General features: G+C 35.9%; 2 protein-coding genes across 6 annotated transcripts in view; both read left to right on the top strand.

Moving 5' to 3' along the window:
* The window catches only part of LOC127968422 (NADH-cytochrome b5 reductase 3), a 99,485-nt gene that overhangs the window by 54,193 nt on the left and 20,425 nt on the right, over positions 1–24,867 (top strand). The gene's annotated exons all lie outside the window — the stretch shown is intronic.
* On the top strand, positions 5,400–23,905 carry LOC127968415 (innate immunity activator protein). 5 transcript variants are annotated; one of them, XM_052569625.1, is made up of 10 exons: positions 5,400–5,624; positions 13,643–13,757; positions 15,845–15,978; positions 16,866–16,988; positions 17,090–17,321; positions 17,456–17,503; positions 18,229–18,523; positions 18,800–18,955; positions 19,592–20,351; positions 20,447–23,484. In XM_052569625.1, exons 2-10 carry the CDS (start codon positions 13,703–13,705, stop codon positions 20,540–20,542), a joined length of 1,899 nt encoding a protein of 632 aa, XP_052425585.1. In that variant the 5' UTR covers positions 5,400–5,624; positions 13,643–13,702; the 3' UTR covers positions 20,543–23,484. The 5 variants fall into 5 exon arrangements, with proteins under 5 accessions (XP_052425585.1, XP_052425582.1, XP_052425586.1 ...); XM_052569622.1 differs by having other exon boundaries at positions 5,407–5,624; positions 18,797–18,955; positions 20,447–20,822; XM_052569626.1 differs by lacking the exon at positions 20,447–23,484 and adding an exon at positions 23,492–23,903 and having other exon boundaries at positions 5,414–5,624; positions 18,797–18,955.

The raw sequence follows: 24,867 nt of genomic DNA, 5'->3' as shown, positions 1-24,867 counted from the left end.
TAAGAAAAAAAAAATTACGTTTTTTGCACCAGTTCAATCACATGATGCTTTGTGGCCTAAATCTAGATATAGGCATTAATTTTGTCCACAGAAACACAAAAATGTACACCACTCAGGAAACACATTTTCATAAATGTTGACGAGGTTTGGGTGATCACAAGTTCTGTTTACTTGCTGTGCTGGCAAAACAGCTCAGTAGCATTTATTAGTTTATACTGCTAATTCACACAAAAAGTTATAAATTTGTGTGCGTGTATTAGACATTTGTTCCCCATAATGTAGGAAATACCAGGACCAAACACACACAGCAGTTATCAGACTATCTTTGGAGCCTGTTTGGGAAAATAAAATTTTAAATTGAATGTCACTGCATGACCTTTGCATACTTTGCTGCCAGAATCTATGTGGTTAATCTGTGAATTATCATAGTAGAATTCAATACAAGTTTACTGCATGCTTTGACTAGAGACATGTAGATCAAAAGAACTATAAATGAGTTCAGTTACTTGCAAAGTAAATGTTTGTTTTTTTTCCTCTCAGGTGAAACCACAAAGCACTTTAGGAAAAAATACTGTACAATTCTGTCTCAATTACTCAGAACTGTTAATCTTAATTACACCAAACTGTTACTCCATTGATAAAAATATCTAATGTGATTTTAAATGTAGGCTACATTATGTTTTTAGTACAAGTTATTTTTTCTACAATACAGACTGAATACATGAATAGCCTCATTTGGGCCCCACATTACCTTGCAAGTTAGTTGTAAAAAATATTACTTTGTAAAGTTAGTAAGACAACCCTAATTTAGATCTTCTGTTTATGCATTTGTATAAGCGAAAAACTTGTTTTTAAAATTAGTTTATATTTTTATTTTGACCATTTTGTCAAACTACTACAAAACACTGAAGAAACCTCACAGCTCGCTGCTGACACCTAGCTGTACATTTTTTAATGCATTTTGTGTTCTTTGCAAGTAACAACCGTAAACATGTTTATATGACTGTTGTATTAAGTTACATTACCCCCCCCCCCCCCCACACACACACACACACACACACACACATTTATATTGCATACAGGATGTTCGGATCCACTGGACCCGGATCTAGTAAAAGAGTGGAAATTTCCAACGCTCTCCATTGACTTTGTGTTGTGGGAAGAGAACTACTTTTTTATAAGCTGTCAACCCCAAGAAAAACAAATAGTTGTAGATGACAGGGTATTTCACATTGGGTCATTCAAAGAAAAGGAAGGTAAGGGGCACTACTAAAATTTAGTTTCTCAATAGATCTCCACCTCTCAGTTTCACATAGGGTGGTGAAATAATCCTTTGACATGGTAAAAAAAATAATGAATAGTTCCTGACACAATTACATTTCCATCCAGTGGGTGCAGTTCTTAGAATAAAATGACACGTTGCGTTCTACTTTTGTGTCCTTAAACGCTCATTTTTTGGGTCGACATCTTAAAAAAATTTAGTTCTCTGTCTTGTCCAGTGTTGGGTAGTTACTTATCTACTATATTACTTTTTACAGTAACTAGAAGTGTAACTAATTACTAATTAGATTTCAGTTATAATATTACAGTTACCATCCATAAAATAGCTTATCTACTGTGTTATTTTTAATGCCTCAACCTCACTGATTTAAAATCCAACAATCAAATAATTCCTAGATTTAATTTGATAATTTTCATGACTCGCACATGCATGTGATGTCCCCAGCACAGCAGGCAAGCTTGGAATATGGAAAACCTTACATTCAGCTGATAGAAATATTGCATTATATTGTATTATAGCATTATACATATTTTTTTTTTTTTTTTTTTTTTTTTTTTTACATTCAACCAGATAATCCGTTTGTAATCGGATTGATGGCTCAAACAGACTGAAAAGCTCTCATGTAAACACCTTAATTGATCAGACTGAGCTCGATTGAAAATAAATTTTGATCAGATTGAAGAGGGTGGTTTATTCCTCTTCTAATATTGAGAGTGCATGTAAACACTCGATGGGATTTATCGAGGAAACTGAAAGTAGGCAAAATCCATAAATGGATAAATATTAATTGTGTTGTAAAAACCAAATAAAGAAACTGTATTGGAGAGTGGTTATTATGTGCAAAAAGTAAGAAACACATGTAAAAAAAAAAAAAACAGTAGCGATTTGAAGCTTGTGACATATAAATGCACACATCAACCTGATCCCTTTATTTAGTGTTTATGTAAACACTACAATCAGATTAGTCCATCGGAATGAATTTTTGTCCAATTGAACCAAAAATTGTGCACGTAAACGGGGCTTTACTTTACTATGGCATTACATCCCACCCACATCTCTCTTATCAGCATGTGGTAGCCTACATTATAGCTTATTACTATAATTAAAAATATTTTTGGAAAATTAAACCGTTTTTTTGAAAACTTATGTGATTTGATAAAATACATAATGAAATATAATAGTATATGGGTAATGGAGAAATTGCAATTAGCTTCAAGCTACATGACAATTAATGAGATTAATGCAACACTTCTAATTGATTATCACTATCAATCACTATTGCGTGTTTGTAATAACTTCTGACTGTGATCCAGTGTGGATTTTGGTCAAATTATGAGACAGAAATATGCTGTTAGTAACATTCTAGAAGCATTTTATGTGGACGATACACAGTTACAACTTCTGTGGGCCATGAAGAAAAAAGTAATGTAACTATTTGTGTAACTAATTACTGTTGCCAGAAATTAATAAGTAAAGTAACAATATTACTTTTGAAAGGAGTAACTAGTAATGAGTAATATAGGCTATTACATTCTTTGAGTAACTAGCCCAACACTGATCTTGTCACATAGAAGCTTTTAGGAAATGAAAAGGAGGCGTTGGACTGGCTACCCCTCCCCTCAATGGGCGGGGTTTCAGATTATGACGCGACAGCCAACAGCCAACCAATCATAACCTGCTTCAGTGCTTACCTCATTGAATATTCGAATCATAACCGTAGTACAGAAACTTTCACAGGCTGTATATCCAATCATGTGCGACGGAAATCTATTTTTACTTTCTTTGTTACAGAAAACGCAAGACATAGCCTAGTGACTAACGTCAACGAAGGTTTGCCTCGAAACCTGTTTTGCTAACCAAATATGAAACGTGTAAAAAGGGGAACAAGATACTACAACTGTATCCGTATGGTTAACTTAAATGTTATATGACTAGGAATAAGGCTCTTACCTTTTGAAACAAGAAAAAAATACCGCTGTATCAAGTTATTCTGTGTTCAAATCCAAGAATATTTCTCTATTTTCCGTGACTGAAGCGTAAGCATTTACTGTTAGACAGTCTCCTTTTCAAGGCGAAACCTTTCATATGTTAATAAAAGGCACCAGCACCCTGCAGCCCCATAATGGCTCATTACTTTCTACCTTCTCTCCCTTTCAAAAGATCCGACTGCATGCAGCTCAACGGCTTATTTTATAGAAATTACAAAAGCGCTCATTTCCTATCCATTACAGTGCCGACGTGTCGTTTGCAAATGATTTAGGCCATTAATAAAACAGGATCTAACTATGCTGCTCAGCAAGTGTTTAGTCTAACAGTGTCCGATTTGTGAATAAATCCTTTGAACCGGTTCACCAAATCGTCTGAACAATTCGCTAACATCAACCGTTAAAATTTCTGTTAAAAGAAAAAATGCAGCTTTTCCCGGTTTAATGTGACACAGAAGCTTTTCAACAGCAGTATTAAGTTTATTAACAATATAATTTAAAGGATTTGCTGAGACACCAAAACACACAATATTGTATCATATGATGCACACTGCCAACAAATGTATGAAACATATTTTGGAATAAAGATGGAGGAAACAGCTATCACATGTCCAATATCAATGGAATCAGAAAAGAAACACTCAACTTGTGGGATTCCTTTTCAAATTATTGCTGCTTTTGCCCTATAACAGTTCAGCTAAATATGTAGATGAGTTTACAACAGTTTTAAATTAAAGCTCCTTGATGGATTGTTTTTTTTTTTTTTTTTTTTTACAAACACACTGCTTTTAACTTCACAAGATGATAATTGATGGACAGGTGTGGATTACTTGTGGATTATTGTGATGAATATTGAGCTATTTGGACTCTCATTCTGACGGCATCCATTCACTGCAGATGATCCATGGTAATCAAGTGATGTAATGCTACATTTCCCCAAATCTGATGATGAAACAAACTCAGCTAGATCTTGGATGGCCTAAGAGAAACATTTTCAGCAAATTTTCTTTTATGGGTGAACTATTTCTTTATACTTTAGACTAAGACTTTGCATTCCACAGAACTGATTGTCTTGATGAGAGAATGTGTGCATTTTTATCAGTAGCATTAAAGCATGAAGACAGTCTCTCTGGGATGAGGTCACCTGGGGTCTGATCGGCAAGCACTTTGTCTGTACGGTCATACTCTAGCAAACAGCTCATGGATAAACAAACACATCTGCACTGCGGTCGACACCAGCTCTTATCAGTTTGAGGAGAAGAAGACAGCAATGATGAAAGTCCTGTCACACTAAAACTGCATCTCGTCGTGGGGAGTGAGATGCTCTTATGAGTGGTGTAAGATGAAATCTCACGCAGAAACTCAAACTTCAGATCCCAGGCCACCACTCTCTGATTGAAAAATGAATCTCATGTGAATTATTACAACACCACCTCTCTCCCCAGTCTGGCATGAACGACTTAATCAAATTAAGTCCCGCCTTCTGACATACAAAATGTACTGTGATTGGTTAGCTGGGCCAGTGTATCTGTTGTGATTGGCTCTACACAGCGCTTGATCGGGAAAAGTCATGCCTATGTGGGCTACAGTGTAAATATTGCGTCGATATCAAATCAATTGAAATCGTCCGAAAAGCTAGAATGTCTCCGACATAGTGATAACACTCGTTGCCTTCTCTATTACAGTTCAACCAGGTCTCATATCACAAATCCCGGAAAATATGCGTTGTAGTCAGTGTTCATCGTTCATTGTGGTTTTAACAGTGATTTATGTTAAATAAAATATTTCCTCTCGAAGTAGACTTTGAGCTTTGTAAATTTGCAGATATTTTAATGCTCAAACAGCAACATTACAGACCAACTAAAGTTGAAAAAGTGGAAAAGCATAATAAAACACATTTTTAAATTTTTTAAACAAGTTGTTCAAAAGAACCGATTCGGAAAATGAGTCGGACTTCCCATCTCTAGTTCAGTCAGCGCTTAGAAAAAAGTTTCTGGGGAGGTGAGGGGCGTACCATTGTGTTAGGGGGTATGGTTTTAAGTTTCCATTAAAGTGCCTTAATAAAGCACATACAACAAAAAGACAGGTCTCGCATTCCTTCAGACGTCTCATGTTAAATTTGCTTCATTACAAATTCTTTAAAATTATTTTTCTTTTGTCAGAACCATCAACGAGAAACTAAGTGATATGCAACACCCTTAGATCGTGTGGTTTGGAATCGTCCATTCTTCAGCGTCTCGCTTACATCAATTTGGAATGCGGCGCTGGAGAAAGCGTGGATGAATAATATCCCATGATAAGGCATTGCGTGAAGATTTGACGACTCTGCGTACGTTTTCCTGTTATGACGACAAAGGGTATGGTAATATTTTCATCAATCGATAATACCTACACAGCCATAAATTGAGTAAAATTCAGCTTGTACAGGACAGCCGCTTTAACCAAAGTTTTGCAAGTAACGTTAGCTTTTCAAATTCTTTATAACAAAGTTGGACATCTATACAGAAAAGTTAAAAAGTATATATTTACTTATCCGTAGTTTCAAAGTATGGTGTAACTTACTGAATAACGTAACATTAACCCACCATCCTATTTTAATGATTCAAGAAAATACAGCAAAATAAATACATTCAGATTTTGTAACAACGACAAACCCAGGATTTATGTTGAAAATAAAACTGCAAAAGTTCTTTAATAAGTACGTGCTTATTTTAAAATGTAGTGGTCTTTTAAGTAAAATCAAAGTGACACCATTATATAACCTGCAGTGATATGTCCTTTTCACTTTTTGACCTATTCAAATTTAACTAGTAACTAAGAAAATATATACATTTTAATCTAGTAACTCCTACAATTATAAGGAAATTACAAAATTATATTGTAGTTTGAAATGTGGAATGGATGGTAACAAGTATGTTATTATAATGAAAACATTTTAACAGTGTGAAGTTAGTAAGCTCCTGTGATTATTGTTTATATGGAAGTGTGGTATTGTGTGGACAGTGTAGAGAAGTTGTTAAGCTTTGTTTAGAACCCAAGGGGGAAAAAATCTGCACAGGTATTATATCTGTGGCGTGAGAATTACATGCTTATATTGTTTCATTGTCTAAGGGTAGATATTATTTTACACACCATTCATTTATTCAGCTGGGAACATTCATTTCTGCAAAAGGGGTTTGGTTTATTGTTTATAAAGACACATGAACTAGATCAGTCAGTCTCAAAACAGATCAGAACTGCAAGTTTAGCTTTTAAGTAATAAAGTCTATACTCTGTAGTCTAATGTAATTGTTCAGGTGTTGTTCCTTGTGTAAGAAAGACAACTGAACAATTTGTCCTTGTGTAATGCTTTGGAATCCAGTGATCAGTGTGTTTCAGAGCGTCAAGGGTGATTTGAGTGGGCCGGCATCAGAAGGAGGTGTGTTCCACTGAACGTGAATAGCCCTGGAATCTGTGTCTTTGTTGGTTCATAGACAGGGTCGGCCAAACCGGAGCCAAGCAGTGTGTGTGTATTGTTTGCTGCCGACAGCTCAGTTTTAAGGCTTGCATTAGCAACTCTGGATGTGGTCTAATTCAATGACAGGCCCTATAGTGATGTTTCTATTTCTGCTTGTGCAGCAGCCCATTATATTGGATTTGACTTTCCAAATTTGTTGTTTCTATTTTGTTATTTTATTCTAAATTTTTCTTGGTTCATATTTCAACATTCCTATATAAAATATATATCATACTATATGATTTATAGAGTAATACAAATCAGAAAAGTCAGTATAGAAAAGTGATTGAATGGTGTCATTTTTGTAAACTAAAACATCCAGCATCATTCACATCTTGTAAATCTGAATGAATTAGTGAGAAATAGCTTTTTATTTAACTGTATTACTGTTACACATGCGTCACCAAACAGGACATTAGATAGATATTTTATCTACTGTCCTGTGCAATGACACAAAGACTAAACAGGAACTGACTAAAGCATTTAACCATAACACACTGATTTCAAAGAAACACTGCACTTCCTTTTGGATAAAGAAAGGACGATTAAAACAAGATATTGTTTTCATGAGTAATAGATAAACGAACATCGGTGCAATGCTGCCCTGTGTATTTATGACAGAAGTATTCCACTGTGCAATACAATTTTACATTTAAAGAAATAAATATCAAGTTAAGCGCAATTGACAGCATTTGCGTCATAATGTGCAAAAATCAAGGCTACAGTGAAGCATTTGCAATGAAAAAATTGCAATTTTTTGTGAATTAAAAAACAAATGCGAATCATGTAATAAAAAAGAATAATAGTAATTATTATTATTCAGTTAAAACTTGAGCATTATTTGAGCTTTAAACTTGTTCTCATCACTTTTTCTTTGTTAGGGTTTTTGTCGTTGGTCGTGGCCGCAAAGTTGTAAACTTGGATATGACGTTACAATGAAAAGACTTTTGGGCCCCACTCATTTCCATTGTAAGTCCCTCATTGTTAAACCAATGGTTTTAACCAATGTTTGCTGCTTCTTTTTTTTTAAGAAAAGATGAGGGCAAGTCAAAAAACTTTGTAGTAATCAACATAGTGCCACAAGCCTTGTTGATTAAAGCTGGAATTTGCCTTTAATGGTTTCTTCAAAGTTTTTTTTTTCTGATATTATTCTGCTGTTTGGCTATTATAATGATTATATTGAAATGTCTGCTATTTCCCGGGTGAACTAGCCACAAACATTTTCCACTAGCAGACAAACCACCCAGTGAAGCAGAGTGAGTTAAGCCAGGATCTGTGAGGTCTGTTTCATCTTCTCAGTCTTGCCGCAGTTGTAATGAATATACGGAGGGAAAGTACTCCTGGGGTTTGCAGCCTGAGGGATTCGTGCTGATCTGCAGTGCTGGCGGTACAGCGTACGACATGACAGTCCACATCAGAGAATCTATCTGTGCTTTGGCTCATTTAAATCAATTTCCACTTTACATCCTCTTTCTGCCAAAAGGGAGCCCTGCAGCCACACATGTTCCAAATGCCCGGGTGTGGTGGTGTTGTTCACAGGCCTCAACATCCTTATTCCTTCTCTGTCTCACATGCCAAAGCTTTAATTATGCAGTGTTATACTATGGATACTATTTTGGAGTAATTACAAGTCAATAATTACTGACATTGACCCACAGAGTGTATATTTAGGCCCTTCTTATTCCTATTAAGGCTAAATGTAACATTCCCCCATTCTTTAAAATAGCAATGTCTTTTCATTGTAACTAAATGGTTTAGGGGATGTTGTTTTGACAATTCCATTTTCTTCTTTTCTAACTATCTGTCCTAATCCGTCTTGATAAGTGTAACATCCCTTTTCTGTTTACACGCTTGGCTTTAGATTGATCTGCTACACTATCAGATATCGCCATTGTAATTTTATACAGTGCAGTTGTTAGACTGTAAATTTGTGCAGCCTTATAGTCATTGTTTTTATGCTGATACTTTAAACTTTACAAAATGTTTTGTCTGTAAAAGTAAAAACGTGTTTAATTCAAGTCTAATGTATTATAGTAGTATTATTTCAAATGACTGAATCAACTTGATTTTTTAATGACAATAGGGTCAGACCATATACAAATAGCTGCATATTTTCTGCATTAGTGAGAATAATGCTTAGATATAGATTGTATGTAGTCATAAACTACTACATAAACTATACAAAAGATTTTTATATAATGGCAAAATTCAGTGTTTTATTTTTTTATTTTATTCTGAATTATTATATTTTTCTGATCTAAATGTAAATCAAGTAAAACTTTTAGACCTTTTTCTTCTCATCATTTATTTTCCTCTTTTTTTTTTCTTTTTGTTCCTGGTGTAGACAGTTCCTAAGTAAAGGTTAATATTCAGCCGTCACAGTTCACTGGTGTTCCCAGTAAGCCTGAGCTCCCTGTCTGAATGGGCAGGATGGGGGAGATCCCCACAATAATAAAACCCTCTCCGGCTCCCATACATGCTAATCCAACATACCCCACATCCCCGGGAGGAGGCGAGATATGAATCTAAAGGCTTCCATACAATATCAGCTTTAACTTTTAGACAGCTAATCCTATGTAAATCCAGTGGATGTTGCACTAAATAAACAATGTATATATTCTATCACAACTGTCTTGTTCAGTTTGCTAGTTTAGTTTTGTGACCCATTGCTGCTATGCAGACTTTGCTGCTATATAACATCCACATGCACATTTGACATGACCCAAGAGACCCATTTTACAGCAAAGGACTTATACTAGCTCTCTTAATAGTAGGCTGTAGTATAAAGCTACAGGAAGATAAAAACAATCCTTGAATCATCTAGTTAGTGCCAACTTAATGCTAATGATCTGTTGTTGTTTTCTTAATCATCCATGGTGCATTTACTGCTTAAAATCAGTTCTCTGAAATGTCCCTACTAAATATCAGTTGTGTTCACCTGATTTGTCTAAAAAAGCACACTTATGCCTACAGTATCTCCTAGCAGGGAAGTCCCTTTAGAGTTTGTTTTGACACAAATAACATGATCCAGAAAACTCAATTACTTCCCACATAAGTTCTTGCGGCCAAATCTGGTCAGTTCAGAGGTCAGTGCTCAATTCAGTGTTTGTGGAGCCCAGCCCATGGTTATATAAGGCAAAGACAAGTACTGATTTCTGCATTCTGCCAGCAATTTTTAAACCCTTGCGTTGTTCTAAACTCATATGACTTTATTTCAAATTTGTGTGGACTCAGGAAACCTGATGTATGCCCCAGCTTATGAATCTTTATGTTACGTAAATTGGGGCTTTGTATTGTTTTTGAAGGTTGAAACTTTTAAAAAGCTATCATGATACTATTGTTTTTATGTTATCTTTGTTTGATGTCAAGATATACAAATTAGAGACTAAAAAAATTGGCAGGAAGTAATCAAATTCAAATGTTTACATGCTTTATTTTTTCTTATTGATCGGATCATTGTAGGTCTACACCACCCCTTTCAATTCGATCGAAGTTTCATTTGGCTCAGGCTTTATTGGATTGATTAATATGTATACACAAAGACATTTCAGTCCGATTAAACAATGAATCATTGTTCTAAACATAATTTTGGTGCATACAAACATAGCTACTACTACTACTATATATATATATATATATATATATATATATATATATATATATATATATATATATATATATATATATATATATATATATATGTATATATATATATATATATATATATATACAGCAAAAGAGTTGAAAAAGGCCTAATTTTGGTGATGTATTATAAAAAATAATAATGCCCATGGCTTAGTTGATTTATGTTTGAGTACTCAAATATGCATTTATGAAGTGATCATCCCGTTCCAAGCCATTTATTTATTTATTTTTGACACAGAGTAATCTTGTAGACTAGCTGTGAAACCAGATACTGGTATGCTCCAGCAGTCGTGTTTCCTTGAGAGATAGGATACTATCCCGACTGGCAGCCGTGGTGGCTCCTATACGCGTTTAACTGGCATTCTTGGAGAGCCAGTGTGAGAACAAGGTTCCTGAATGTATGTGAACGATGCATGAGAGCAGCAGGTGTAGCGTCTCCCACAGTACTCTGGAGAAGCTTTCCTCTGACATCTGTGTGTGGGTTGGTTTTCTGTTGGGTCAGAATGTTAGAGTGGAATGAGTTTCTACACAATGCCTCAGTGAGGTAACTATATGCATGACAACATCATTTGTATTACAGTACTGGTAAAATAATTTAATTGAACAAGGAGTTTGCTTGCTTGTTTGGTATTATATCTTTGCATCAATTGGTTGTCTTAAATGCAAATGATGAATTGAGGTATTTGGGAGACCAGTTCTCTTAATTAGATGCCAAATATTCCAAATAAATTTTTGTACTGAATGTTAATGTATCCATGTGAGTTCTTGTAAATAGACTAATGGTTTGAAAATGGTGTTGGCCTAAGTATCACCATTAGGGGGAAGCAGGATCTCATGAAACACTGATCTGTGGAGGCCTATGCAGAGTCCAAAAGTCTGAAACCATAGGCGAAAATTTAATGAGCTTTTTTTTTCTTTTTTCTTTTTTTTTAATACACTTTTTCATTGCAAATAATTTTATTGTCATACCAATTTAAATGAAAAGCCAAACCAAAAAATTTGAATGCATGTGAAAATGCTCAGACATATTTTTCACTCTTTTGCTTCAGTAGGAAAATTTGAACATCATAAACTCCTGATCATCATATTCTTAAACAGGGATTTAGAAGATCCGAAGAAGATGAATGAACACCTGGTTGTTTGTATAAAGGAGCTCACATCATCAATTTCACAACTTTGCTTATTTTATTAGTGACCCAGAAATACTGTTCACTTTCAGTCTTAAAACATTTCAAATCATGTATTAGTGCTTTTCACATTGCCCTTAACCCTGGATTATCTTTGTTCTAAACCCTGGTTTTAACCCCTGGGTAAAGCACAACCATGTACCTGTGGTTGTGAAACACTGCTCTTTAATAAACAGTCTTTCCTGTAAGTGGAAAAAATATTAGTGACGGACAACACATGAATTGAAGAAGGGACCATTTCATTCTTATATTTGTAGTGTGAAAAGTCCATTCGGTCCACTCTTTCTGTTCAGGGTTAACTATTTAAAATGTAAAAAGCCTGTTGTTTATTTCCAAGTTTGAATTACATTTTGAGTTTAAAATGTATTATTTTGGTCTTGATTTAGACATTGTTTACACCTTTATGGTGTGATTTCATCACTTGCTTCATAATTGTATGTGCACATCCTGATAATGACAACAGGGGGAGTTATTATAGCCTTCGACAAGTGTGTACAAGAGGTGTGACACTGTGATATCTCTCTCTCACACACACACACACACAGAGGTATGTACAAGACGCGCCCAGGTTCATTTCACAGTACAAACTCCTACCGGTGCTCATCCAGAGTTGGAGTGTAGTGTGGAGCTAGACATCTCTTGGAAATCAACTTATTCTGTTTGCCGGATACACTTATACTTTAAGAAGGATCAGCATTTTACAATATGTGAGTACTTTAATGTTATAATGACTGTAGTTAATCATATAAGTTATACAAGGACAGCTAAATGCTTAGAGATAGCTTTTTTTTTAGGGTGAATGTTTTCACTGCTTGTGTGATATGGTAGTTGTTAAATATTGAGTCTACTGATAAATAACACCAACTTTTTAGAGCCATTCATTCTCAAATCAAGAAATGTTCACTTAAAAGTTATAGCCTAAAATGAAGACAAAAATAAAAAATAAAAAATGCAGTAATTTTATTGATTTTTTAAATATTACTGATAATAAAATCCAGAAAAAAACTGTACTTAAAAATGTATTCCAAATAAATTAAAAAAAAAAAATTTCATTCATTACTGGTTGAACAGTTAGCAATAATTATAATAAAACCTTATAAACATGAGGCTATTTTGGTGTTCCATCTCTTTAAAGATTGTGATATTGAGAATGACTGGTTGCACTGTTAGTGACTTAAGAGTGCATCTGCAGTTTCAAAGTAATAAAATCACAGCTGATCGATTATAGATCTAATATCAAGCATCTGTTAATCATTGTTCCAACTGTAGATATTCACAGCTTACTCAGGAGTTTGTCATCATATCGTAGAGTAACATTTTGACATATCGACAGGAAGCCGGCGGTGAGACTCAGGTTTGTCAGAGTCATACACCGCAGAACATATGTGTCACAAGCTGCTAATGGTCTGGACTTTGGCATTATGATGTCACATTTTGTATGGAAATGCCTCTGAAATATGTATGTATATATAGTTCATTTAGATGTTAATTTATGTTACTATTAGGTTACTAAAGGCATTAATTATAAATTTAAATGTAAGAAATGTGAAAACCAGTCTATAGCTAATTGCAATTCCTTTTAACTGTAAGTTGTCTGAGAAACTGTTGTAGAAGTGAATCGAGGTTAATTAACTACAAGTGTGTGCAATGAGGCACAGCAGCCCTCTTCTGTTGGGAGCATTCCAGTATTGTAATCTAAGCACAGCACAGCCTTGTTCCTCCTGGAAAATGGACATTTTTCAGATACAGATGGATGTGTAAAGGAAGAGTATTTACTTGAATGGCCTCTTAGTTAAAGCTCAACCTGAGCTCCTGCTGACAGCGCATAGCCAAAAGGCGTAGTTAGACTGGGATTTTTAGTGGCCCTGTGAAAACTATTGTTTGCCAGAGCAGTCTGCTGGAATCTGCTCTGACCCCTGTGGCTTGGGTCAGGACACCCATCACAGCTGAGGGGCTGAGTGGTTCCACGGGACTAGTTTTTCTTCACTTTGGCTTGAACAGCTAAATTGGTCTGGTAAATGTGATACAAGTTGTGTTTGTTCTTTAGGAATTCGTAAAGTAAGAAAAAACCGAGGCTTTCACTTGGAAGACCACTTGACCATCTGTCATGGAAGGAAAAGAGGAGATCAGTGATACTGACAGCGGGGTTATTCTGCATTCTGGTAGGTTCAGCCTGTAACACATTGCCTATACAATGATATATTTTATGCCATATAGAATGTGGATGTAAGATTAAAGGGTTAGTTCACCCAAAAATTAAACTATCTATCATCATTTACTAAGCTTTGTGTTGTTCTTTCTTCTGTATAGTTCAGTGAAAGGATTAGAAGCGAAACATTTTTAAATGCTCTTAAATGGGATGCTCAACATATAAATAAAATGATGTGTATAATAGACATGTATAGATTATATATATATATATACATTACAGACCAAAAGTTTGGACACACCTTCTCATTCAAAGAGTTTTCTTTATTTTCATGACTATGAAAATTGTAGATTCACACTGAATGCATCAAAACTATGAATTAACACATGTGGAATTATATATGGAATTATATACATAACAAAGAAGTGTGAAAGAACTGAAAATATTTCATATTCTAGGTTCTTCAAAGTAGCCATCTTTTGCTTTGATTACTGCTTTGCACACTCTTGGCGTTCTCTTGATGAGCTTCAAGAGGTAGTCACCTGAAATGGTCTTCAACAGTCTTGAAGGAGTTCCCTGAGAGATGCTTAGCACTTGTTGGCCCTTTTGCCTTCTGTCTGCGGTCCAGCTCACCCCTAAACCATCTCGATTGGGTTCAGGTCCGGTGACTGTGGAGGCCAGGTCATCTGGAGCAGCACCCCATCACTCTCCTTCTTGGTCAAATAGCCCTTGATGCCTTCAGTGTGACCCTAAAATATTCATAGTCATGAAAATAAAGAAAACTCTTTGAATGAGAAGGTGTGTCCAAACCTTTGGTCTGTACTATATATATATATATATATATGTGTGTGTGTGTGTATATATATATATATTTATATATATATGTATGTATGTGTATATATATATATATATATATATATATATATGTATGTATGTATGTATGTATGTATACACACACACTCAAGTTAAAAAATTTGGGGTCAGTATTGCCTTTTTCTGATGCCTGAAAACATTACATAACATTCAAATTATTATATTAATAATACAAATATTAATAAAAAAATGCTTCTTGAGCATCAAATCAGCATATTAGAATAACAGCTGTTGAACATTTTGCTTTGCCATCTCAGGAATAAATTAGGTCTAAATTTCAAAATAATATTTTTTTATATAATATATAATAATATTTTTACAATTGTAAGATTATTTCACCTTAATTTTTTATATTTGATCCAAAAAATGCAGCCTTGGTAAACATGTATTATTGTACTGTGTATTATTTTACTTACATTTATTTAATTTGTAAATGTATGTAAAAAGTTACAGTACTGTTCAAAAGTTTGGTCAGTATTATTTCAAATTAGTTGAAAAAAATAATACTGACCAAACTTTTGAACAGTAGTTCAATTTTTAACGTACATTTAAAAATGCATGCAAAATAATTTTTACATACATTTACAAATGCATGTTTTAGTAGTTGTTTTTCAATTCTGAAAAGGAAGATTATGTACATTACACCTGTAACGGTTGAATCGGAAGCAGCCTCTCTATAACAGGTTTTTAAAAAAGCCCTTTTAAACTAGAACAAGTCAAACTGTTTCTTACAAAGGGACATAATGTATACCTAATAATCACATTTTTTCTGTGCATTCATACATTTTTTTTGTTGGTTATCTCTTTGTATGCTGTCACATGACTGATTGAAAATGTACGCTCAAGAATTCAGTAGATAAGCTCTCCAGACATGCCAGAGGCGTTTGCTTTCAGTTACCGGATACAGAAGAAATTAATCCTTTGTTGTCAATCATTTAGCCGTTTTTAGAGACCGGAACCACCAGTCATAGCATTCATTTTTTATCATATCGTAGTCGTTGATGAATATTTGTTTCCTGAAAGTCTAGATCAGTTTCTCAGATATGCCTTTGCTCCAACACTAATTATAAATTGGCATCTTTAGGGTTTTTTGCTAGGATACTATATAAAAAATGGTTACGATTTAGAAGAAACAACATGTCTATATAGACTAGCTCTTTGTAAAATTGCTGATTTTCTGTTATTATCTTGAAGTTGCTCCTCATCAGGGTCTTTTATTTGTTGTAGGGCCTGATAGCCCCACCACAGTGATGAAGGACGTGAATACTCATACTCGGGTCATGAAACTCAAGCAGCAAGCTCTGGAGGACAGGTTGAAGATTTGCTTACTGGAGCTCAAGAAACTCTGCATCAGAGAGGCTGTAAGTTACCGTTCACACTCACTGCTTTTCCAAAACGCTCCTGAAGAGAGATAAGGCAGTTCTCACATGGGAATAAGAGGGCACTTCCACTGCATGCTGATACCATCATGTTTTTGAAGCTTCATTTTCCACCCAAAATAACTTCTTCAGAAGGCACGTCAAATGCTGCAGGATGCTTAAAGGTTATTTATGGTATAAAGAAAAAAACAAAAAACATAATTCCCTCTTCTCAAGCCAATGACTGAGTGAGCAAGTCACCAAAAGGCTCATCATCTTCAGACCCAGAGGCATTGTGGTGTATTAGTCCTCCTGATAAGATGTTAAATCACAGAAATGCATCATTACTTCCTGTCGGAGTCACCTGCTGTGGCTTGTCCAGGTGTTCTTCAGGGCCTGATGACACCTTTGTGATATCACAATGAGTCTGATGTCACGCCAGTGTGTATCATCTGTTTTTGAAGGGCTTCACCTCTATTGTAGTTTTTTAAAGAGCTCTGGGCTTGAGGTTTTTGTCTCAAAGAGAATTGTATCTAAAGGCATGCTGACATGGATTTGGAGAAGATAGAGGGCTGGTTTAGTCAGGAAGAGCTCTTGGTACAGCTTAGGCAAGAATCAAATCTTTCAACAACAGGCTTGCATAATGTAGCGGTTGAAAGGTGTAACTTGTCCCGACTCGCTGAAAGGATTCTTACTGGAGAAACTGGAATTCTGGATAAAGGCTTGTTCGTGATAACCTGCTCATGACTTTGTTCTGTTTCACTTAATTGTTTCATTATGTAATTAATGTAATTATACTTACAGATTACATAGACACATAGCAGATCTTCTTGACTGCCCAAGATAGATTTTTTCTAATATATTTTTATCAATTTCCTGTTCTGTTTTAGGAACTCACAGGACATTTGTCCTCAGATTATCCCCTGTTACCTGGAGAGAAGCCCCCTCAAATTCGCCGGCGCATCGGAGCTGCTTTTAAATTAGATGAGCCAAGCATCCTAAATAGAACTGAGGTAAAATCCTAGACTGACTCTTAATCTGTATTCACAGAAATCATGGATAACAATCTACTGTTCATATAAACCAATCTAAATCTGATGAACATGATACACAGGACTCTGAGCTGAGCTCTGTGGAGGCTGATCTGGCTCTTCAGCAGCAGATATACGTGGCATCCCAGAGACTGTGCCAGGAGGAACATCTCAGCAAAGCGGTAAAGAGGAGTCGTCTACAGCAGTACCAGCGTGAGGAAAGGAAACTCAAAGAGCTACAGGAAGCTGTGTTTAGGCTGAGACTGGAACATGGCCGATCTTCACCACGCCCTGGCATGATCACACAGCGATTATGTGAGTTTACATGTACTTTTTCAGAGTGTTTTTTTTTTTACTCTTTTTTTTTTCACTTTATTCCACCATGTGATGAGTTAACAGCTTGATAATCTAAAATCATGTCGTTCTTATTTTATCTGTTTTATATCAAGGCACTTCAGACAATAGCTCGTTGTCAGACTCAGCTGTGCTGGATGAGGGTAAGTCAAAACCATGTTTATGCATAGTAGTTTTTTTTTTTCAGATAATTTTCAGATATTGCAGTCCCTAAATAAAGGGCAGAACTGGTTATTTTTATATAAAATTATTATTATGTTTATAGTTTATTAAAAATATATATTATCAAGTTATTATTATATTATTTGAAAAATATAAATAATAAAGATTTAAATATAAAATTAATAACAATTCATTATAAATATATGTGTGTGTGTGTGTGTGTGTGTGTGTGTGTGTGTGTGTGTGTGTGTGTGTGTGTGTGTGTGTGTGTGTGTGTGAGAGACCCTGGACCACAAAACCAGTCATAAGGGTACATTTTAGGATAGGGCGATATTTGGCAACTATTTGAAAATCTGGAATATGAGGGTGCAAAAAAAATCGGAATATAGAGAAAATGACCTTTTAAGCTTTCTAAGAAGCTTTGCTTACTGCATTGTCCTTAGCAATAAATATTACTAATCAAAAATTACGTTTTAATATATTTACGGTCGGATGTTTAAAAAATATTTTCATGTAACATGATCTTTGCATAATATCCTAATTATTTTTGGCATAAAAAATCATTAATTTTGACCCATACGATATATTTTTGGCTATTGCTACATATTGCTACTATACCATTTTACTTTTGACTGGTTTTGTGGTCGTTTTTATTCATGCCAATAACCCTTGTTAAATTAAATAATTTCTCTCATCCATGTTTCAGAGGAACTGTCTTCCCAGCTTTCTTCAGAGCCTCCTGCTCCTGCTGTAGACTTTCATGCTCCACCTCAAATCAACTCTTATACCCCTTCTAATACACCTATAGCCCCCTCCTACCGGCCCCTCGAGGCCACTGTTCGTCAAACTCCACCACAATCCCTGGAGGATTTGCACACATGCCAGAGTCCAGTCTTAGAGCATGACCCTGCCCCCATTCAAAACTCTCCCTGGATGGAGAGTAGTTTGGACCAGCCTTACCAGAAAAAGAAAACATCTCGCTCTAGTAGCATCAAATCCAGGTACATATATCTTTTTTATTCTTTACATTTTCTACAGTGCAAAACAAGTATTAAATGTCAAATGCGTGTGATATATGACCTTTTAAAAGCAGTTTTGACTCACACCCCCTCTTCTGTAATGGCTATTAAGCCAAATATCTTGATATATAAGTTGATATATGGAACACATGTATTGTTGTCAGTAAATATGGTATTGCAAAACTACAGCTCTACTGTTTCAGCTTTGTTTTCGTATGTGTAAAAAAAAAAGTGTTTTTGTTTTTCATTGCATAGTAGTCCTGCTGTTACCCCCACATTGCCTCCTCTGGAGGCCTGTCTTGCGGAGGCCAGGATATCACTGCAGATACCCACCCATGCTGCTCTGAAACACACACAGTCCTGCAGCGCACCCTCCACTCCAGAGATGCACCTGCGCAGGATACAGTCCTTTAGGTTTGATTTCAGTTTACTCACAAACTACCATTCTAAAGTTTTATTTATACAAATATATTTTATATAATTATAACCCATTTATATTTCATATTTAATATGCTGTGTTGTTATGATCAAAAATATAACAAAATGTGTAATATTGTGAAATATTAGAATAAAAAAAAACTGTTTTCAAACCGTTTTAATGTATTTTAAAATGTATTTTGAAATTATTCCTGTGATGGCAAAGCTGAATTTTCAGCAGCCATTACTCCTGTCTTCCGGGTCACATGATCCATCAGAAATCATTCGGATATGCTGATTTGGTGCTTAAGAAACATTAATTATTATAACATATGATGAAAACAGTTGTGCTGCTTAATATTTTTCTGCAAACCGTAATACATTTCTTTCTCAGGATTCTTTGATGAATATCAGTTCAGAACAGAATTTATTCTTATTTGTAATATAATGAATGTCTTCACTGTCACTTCTGATCATTTGAATGCAGCCTTGCTATGTAAAAAAAAAATTATAAAAAAAAAATATATAACTGACCCCTAACTCTAGAGTGGTAGTGTATGGTTCACATGTGTTTTATATATTGTATGATCATCCGAAATGTTGACAAATCTATTAATTTTCTCATTATAACAGAGTTCCCAACACTGATCCCAACCCTTATGATCCCGAGCGGGAACGTGGGCGCTCAAGGGGCCCCAGGAGACGGTTGACAGACTTTGCGGTGACACAATCAGAATACTCTCCTATAAGTCTAAATGTAGGAAACCCTTTGTACTACTCTAGTTCCGAGGACAGCAACTCAGAGCACTCTGTGCATTCATACACCAGCTCGCCCTGCCAAGAGCACCCTGGGGAACTTCCATGGCCCAATCAGCCCCAATACGGATACCAATACACCAGCTTCAATGACAATCACATACCACAAAGATGCTCTCCTACCCCCTTCTACAAGAACGCTCAGTACCAGTCCTCATCGAGTTTTTCCAGGGGGTACGTAGAGGACGGATGGGGTCACCCCTTGGAAATGGACAGCGGACGATTGTTGTACATGAGACACCAGACCCCCTCACCTGTTTATTCGACTAATGGTCACTATGAGTACTGCTACAGTGAGGCTTTGCCTTCCCAGCAGGGAAGTTGCAGGTTGTTACCCACCCATGTGAAATTGTCACGGGCTCCTTCGCTTAGAGAGTATCCACACCATCCTAACAGAGGCCTGCCACGGCAGGTGGTGTCAGAGGAACTCAAATCGTGGCACCAGCGCAACCAACTCCGACCGCCTCGCCCACATTCGCTGGACCGGAACAGGCAGGGTGCACTCCGCATCCGAAATGTGCCTGGGCAAGAGTCCCCACTTTCGCTTTCCCAGCACCACCGGTTCCAGGAACAGCAGGTAAATAGGCTTTCCTCACAGTCACTCAGAATAAGTGTGTAAAGAGAAAGGAAGCATCTCCAAATATGTAACTATCTTGTCTCTATATGAAATAGTATAGAGCTGTATCGCCTTACTCTCAAGTATCAGTCTGTTGGGAGAGGAATTTCCAGAAAAGGCAGATCAGTTACGCACTGCCCAGGCCTGCCTGAGGAGCGGGGGAAGATTGGCTTGATGTTCTTGCTGTGTCAAAGTGAGATCACTGCTGGGTCTAGGTGTGGTGTTCAGCTATGAAAGAGCTTTTGATTGGAATTAGCGTAGGGAATGGCACAATAGAAAACTGCACACAAATCATAATTGTCATTTTGTTGTTTATGGTTGCCCAGAGTTATTACAACACAATGCTTTAAATCAGTGCACACAGAAGTTTGAGGACTGTAAGATTATTTTAAAATGTTTTTTATATATATACAGAAGTCTCTGATGCTCACCAAGGCTGCATTTATTTGATGAAAAATGCAAATGAAAATATTGTTTTATAATAATACAATTTTGAAAAAACTTTTCTATTTGAATATATTTTAAAATGCAAAATTTGCGATGGAAAAGCTGAGTTTTCATTATTAGGTCTTCAGTGTCACATGATCCTTCAGAAATCATTCTAATATGCTAATTTAGTGCTCAAGAAACATTTCATATTGTGCGTTGAAAATAATTGTTGTGCTGCTTAGTGTTTTTGTGGAAACCATGATTTTAACCTTAATTAATCATTTGTAACATTATAAATGTCTTTACTGGCACTTCCGACCAATTTAATGCAACCATGCATTAAAATATTAACTTTTGAATGGTAGTGTATGAGGAATGATATGTTCTCACATATTTAAAGGAAACTGCTACTGCTCCGTTCTGAGCATTACATACATTGATAAATAAAACAAATCACCTGAGGTTTTACAATGCTGATTGACTATTCTTTTTTCAGTTGAAAAGAAATGAATATAGAATTTGAGAAATTTAATTTTGTGGAAGACATGATCATGATCAAAAATGTTAAATGAAAATTAAAAACAGATGATCAAAGCATTTCCCCATTCCTCACAGTCATGAACTTTCCCTTTAACACCACAGTCTAGTGGGAAAGCATGCAGTCAAGGTTGTTCTGCTGTTTATTTCCATTCAAGCTTGCGGTGGTTACAGTATGTGAACTTGATATGTAGGTGAGCATTGCATTCCTCAGGGAAAAGCTTGATTGGACGGAAGGAAACGGTGATAGCGCCCCGGCCCATTAGCTCCTTTATTTCTCAAGAGCAAGCCAGATAAGTTGTTTGGCCAATGCACCTCTACTCCATCTTTAGCATCTCCTCGAGCAACATTTTAATAGCTGGCATGTTCCTAGCTGAATCTGATAGGTGTCTTTGTTAGCTGCTTATTCATCCTATTGCTTGGCATTACAGTTGATCGTATATGTAGAGGCAAGAAAACACCAGAAACCCTGCGCATAATATGAGCGGTGTCACTCGTCAAACTAAAGTCCTTTGTTAAGATGTCAGAAGGATAATTCCCAACGACCTAACGCTGTTTACTGTAATCCATTACTAATTGGAGTACTAGTAAACTTAAGTTCTCCATTATAGTAAAGAAAATATTGAACATTGACGTGAGTAGTTTTGTTTTGGGACCAAGATTTTGTGCCCCAAAATGATTTATTAGTTTATTGCTTCAACTATTTGAAAATCTGGAAGCTGAGGGTGCAAAAAAAATCTAAATACTGAGAAAATTGCCTTTGAAGTTGTCTGAATGAATTCTTAGCAATGCATATTACTAATCAAAAATTACGTTTTGATATATTTATGGTAGAAAATTTACAAAATATCTTCACGGAACATGATCTTTACTTAATTTCCTAATGATTTTTGGCATAAAAGTAAAATTGATCATTTTATCCTATACAGTGTTTTTTTGGCTATTGTTAAAAATATACCCCAGTGACCTAATACTGGTTTGTGGTCCAGGGTCACATATGTAGTATGGAGGTAGGCATATTCAGACACCATCGTTCCCCAGAACTGATGTCTTTGACCCTATCAGAATATATTTTTGAGTTGTGACACATCATTTGAGAACTACTGATTTAAATCAATTCCAAACACTTTTAAACTGTTTCTCAATTCTAGCCCGGTGAGTTACACTACAGTCAAAAATGTGCACTCAGGCCACTAGAGAATGCAGTGCACATGTACCAACAAGTTTCATAAATAATCATTGAAAATTCCCTGCTGAATAAATTTAAGATGGGGTATGAATGCCTTCAGGATACAAAAACTTGTGAGTTGTGCAATGACACACTCGTTTTGAAACTTTGCAAAAAACCACATATTCAAAACCACAGATTTTGAAATCTATTATTTGGGTGGTTAATTTAGTCATTTGGTCTTTTGTCATCGTCTCTTTAAAGATATTTCGATCTCATGTGGGAACATCAGCACTGTCTTGAGACACACATTTGCTTCGTTCTTATATCATGTCATGCAATGATTTACAGAATCATGTTTCAAATACAGAGGCAGCTGAGCTTGTCTTGTAGACTACTACTCAAATGTCATTATTATCTGAGAAACTTTTAGCGTAATGAAAGACGCTTTGGTCTGTCCTGTCCTTTTGCATTGACTCTGTAAGAAAACATTTGGACAAAATTCTGCATATAAACTCTAAACTAGTGGTCGGCAACAGGCAGCAATAATAGGGGCTTAAAGCAACAACAGCTCATGGAACGGCAAATAGTCATTATTACTATAAGTTAGGCTCCACTGTGTAACAAGCAAATTAAAATGATTTATCCACATTTATTATTCACAATATGGAAAGAGGAAATAATTAAGCAAATGCATTTTTGTTAACGACTGTCCTACTACACTATAGGATGTAACACAGGGTTATTTGTCTGCATTTCTGGGTGTAAGAACACACTGTGAGATCTGTGATTTAAGATCCAGCTGTTGTGTAACCCAGATTTATGATGACACACCTTCAGACAACACCACAGAGCTGCTGATTGTGCAGTCACTCCCGAGTTTCATCGAGGGTTGCTAGAATGTTAAAGCAATGCAAACAGATTTCTCTCTGGACTGACCTCTTTTCTCTTTGCTTTTCTCCTCCAGGTATCCCAGAAACAGGTTGTTTTTAGGACTCCAGACAGGTTGTATGAGGATGACTCTGAGGTTGCCAGCCAGGTGTGAAACCATGGACCCCATATGACAACAGTCCTATTTATTCAATAATTTATTGAGTTGATGGATTAAAGTATAGACTTTTTAACATCGAAAACTATATACAGGGATATGTCAAGACAGTCATCACTTTCAATTAAATGCCTTGTCCCTGTATGTGTGTGTGTGTGTGTGTGTGTGTGTGTGTGTGTTTACTGTGACAAATGTTTTATAGAGTTTTTTTAATGGATTAACTTACTTGTTTACATTTTGTATAATTAAATAAATTAAATTTGTTACTAAGTGTTTTTTATGTGTGGTTAGTGTGTGTTGATACTAAAATTGATAAAGTGATAAAGTGAAATAAATAAAGAATCTGTTTGTATGCAATCAGTAGATTTTTTTCGCTGTCGCGTCATAACTGTGTGGGCGGAGTCAGCGTGGGGGAAAACAGTCCCCCCCCACCCCTCATTTGAAAAGCTTGGTGTTGACTCAGAATGGCCTGGTTTTCAAACTGTGGTCCGCGGCCCACTAGTGGTATTGCAGGTGGGCCGCCAATTATTTTCTGTTCATTTCCAGTCCATTCTAGGGCTGTGCGGTTAAAAGAAAACGTCCTAAAATCACGATTTGAGCGTGCGCATATGCCTAACTCCAGGTTCACACACTGTCTGTGATGCGCCTTTTTTCTGAGCCAATGTTGACGGATCAGAGCGTTCTCACTGCGGTAAAAGGCTAGAAATAAAAACGTGCGAAAATAATTCATGTCTAACACATGAGCATAGAGTGAATTTGTTAGTGAAAAGGATGCAGTTTAAGTGAGAGGAGACACGTTTTAAATGTGCACACTCTCTCCTCGCAAAGCAGCGTGTATCTGAGCAAGCACGACCGGTTTTGTCACAGAGCAAAGGAAATCTGCTGCGAACAGAGAGATTCGCACTCGTGCATTATTTTAATGTGCTTTCGCGTTATATTTATGCGCTCTCACTGCTGACCGCATACACATACTGTATAGACACTGCAAACACCTGAGGCACCGCTACAATTAATGAGCTCTATGAACAATGCATGGCAAAAAAGAAAAAAAAAAGTCCCTGTATACAGGATTTTTTTTTTTTTTTTAGTTTTTTGCCACAAGTCTATACATTTTTTTACATCTTCACTATAGTGATAATTTTGACTTATGTCTGTTCTAGAGATGTTACAACTTTTTGATAAAGCTCTGATTGGTTTTCTTTTGGAAATATGTTTCAAATTAATCCTGAATGCATTTATGACTGTAAAAGCACAATTGCAAAATTGATCAAAAAAATCGCGATAGGTTTTTTTTT

The sequence above is a fragment of the Carassius gibelio genome, chromosome B11, assembly GCF_023724105.1.
Source record: "Carassius gibelio isolate Cgi1373 ecotype wild population from Czech Republic chromosome B11, carGib1.2-hapl.c, whole genome shotgun sequence".
Taxonomy (NCBI): domain Eukaryota; kingdom Metazoa; phylum Chordata; class Actinopteri; order Cypriniformes; family Cyprinidae; genus Carassius; species Carassius gibelio.
This window is presented reverse-complemented; position numbering and strand designations above follow the sequence as displayed.

Excerpts from the sequence above, each read along its gene's own strand:
- LOC127968415 (XM_052569624.1), top strand. The coding sequence starts at position 13,703 with ATGGAAGGAAAAGAGGAGATCAGTGATACTGACAGCGGGGTTATTCTG. Across the intron at positions 15,979-16,865 it reads AACTCTGCATCAGAGAGGCT|GAACTCACAGGACATTTGTC; the intron begins GTAAGTTACCGT and ends GTTCTGTTTTAG. Across the intron at positions 16,989-17,089 it reads GCATCCTAAATAGAACTGAG|GACTCTGAGCTGAGCTCTGT; the intron begins GTAAAATCCTAG and ends CATGATACACAG.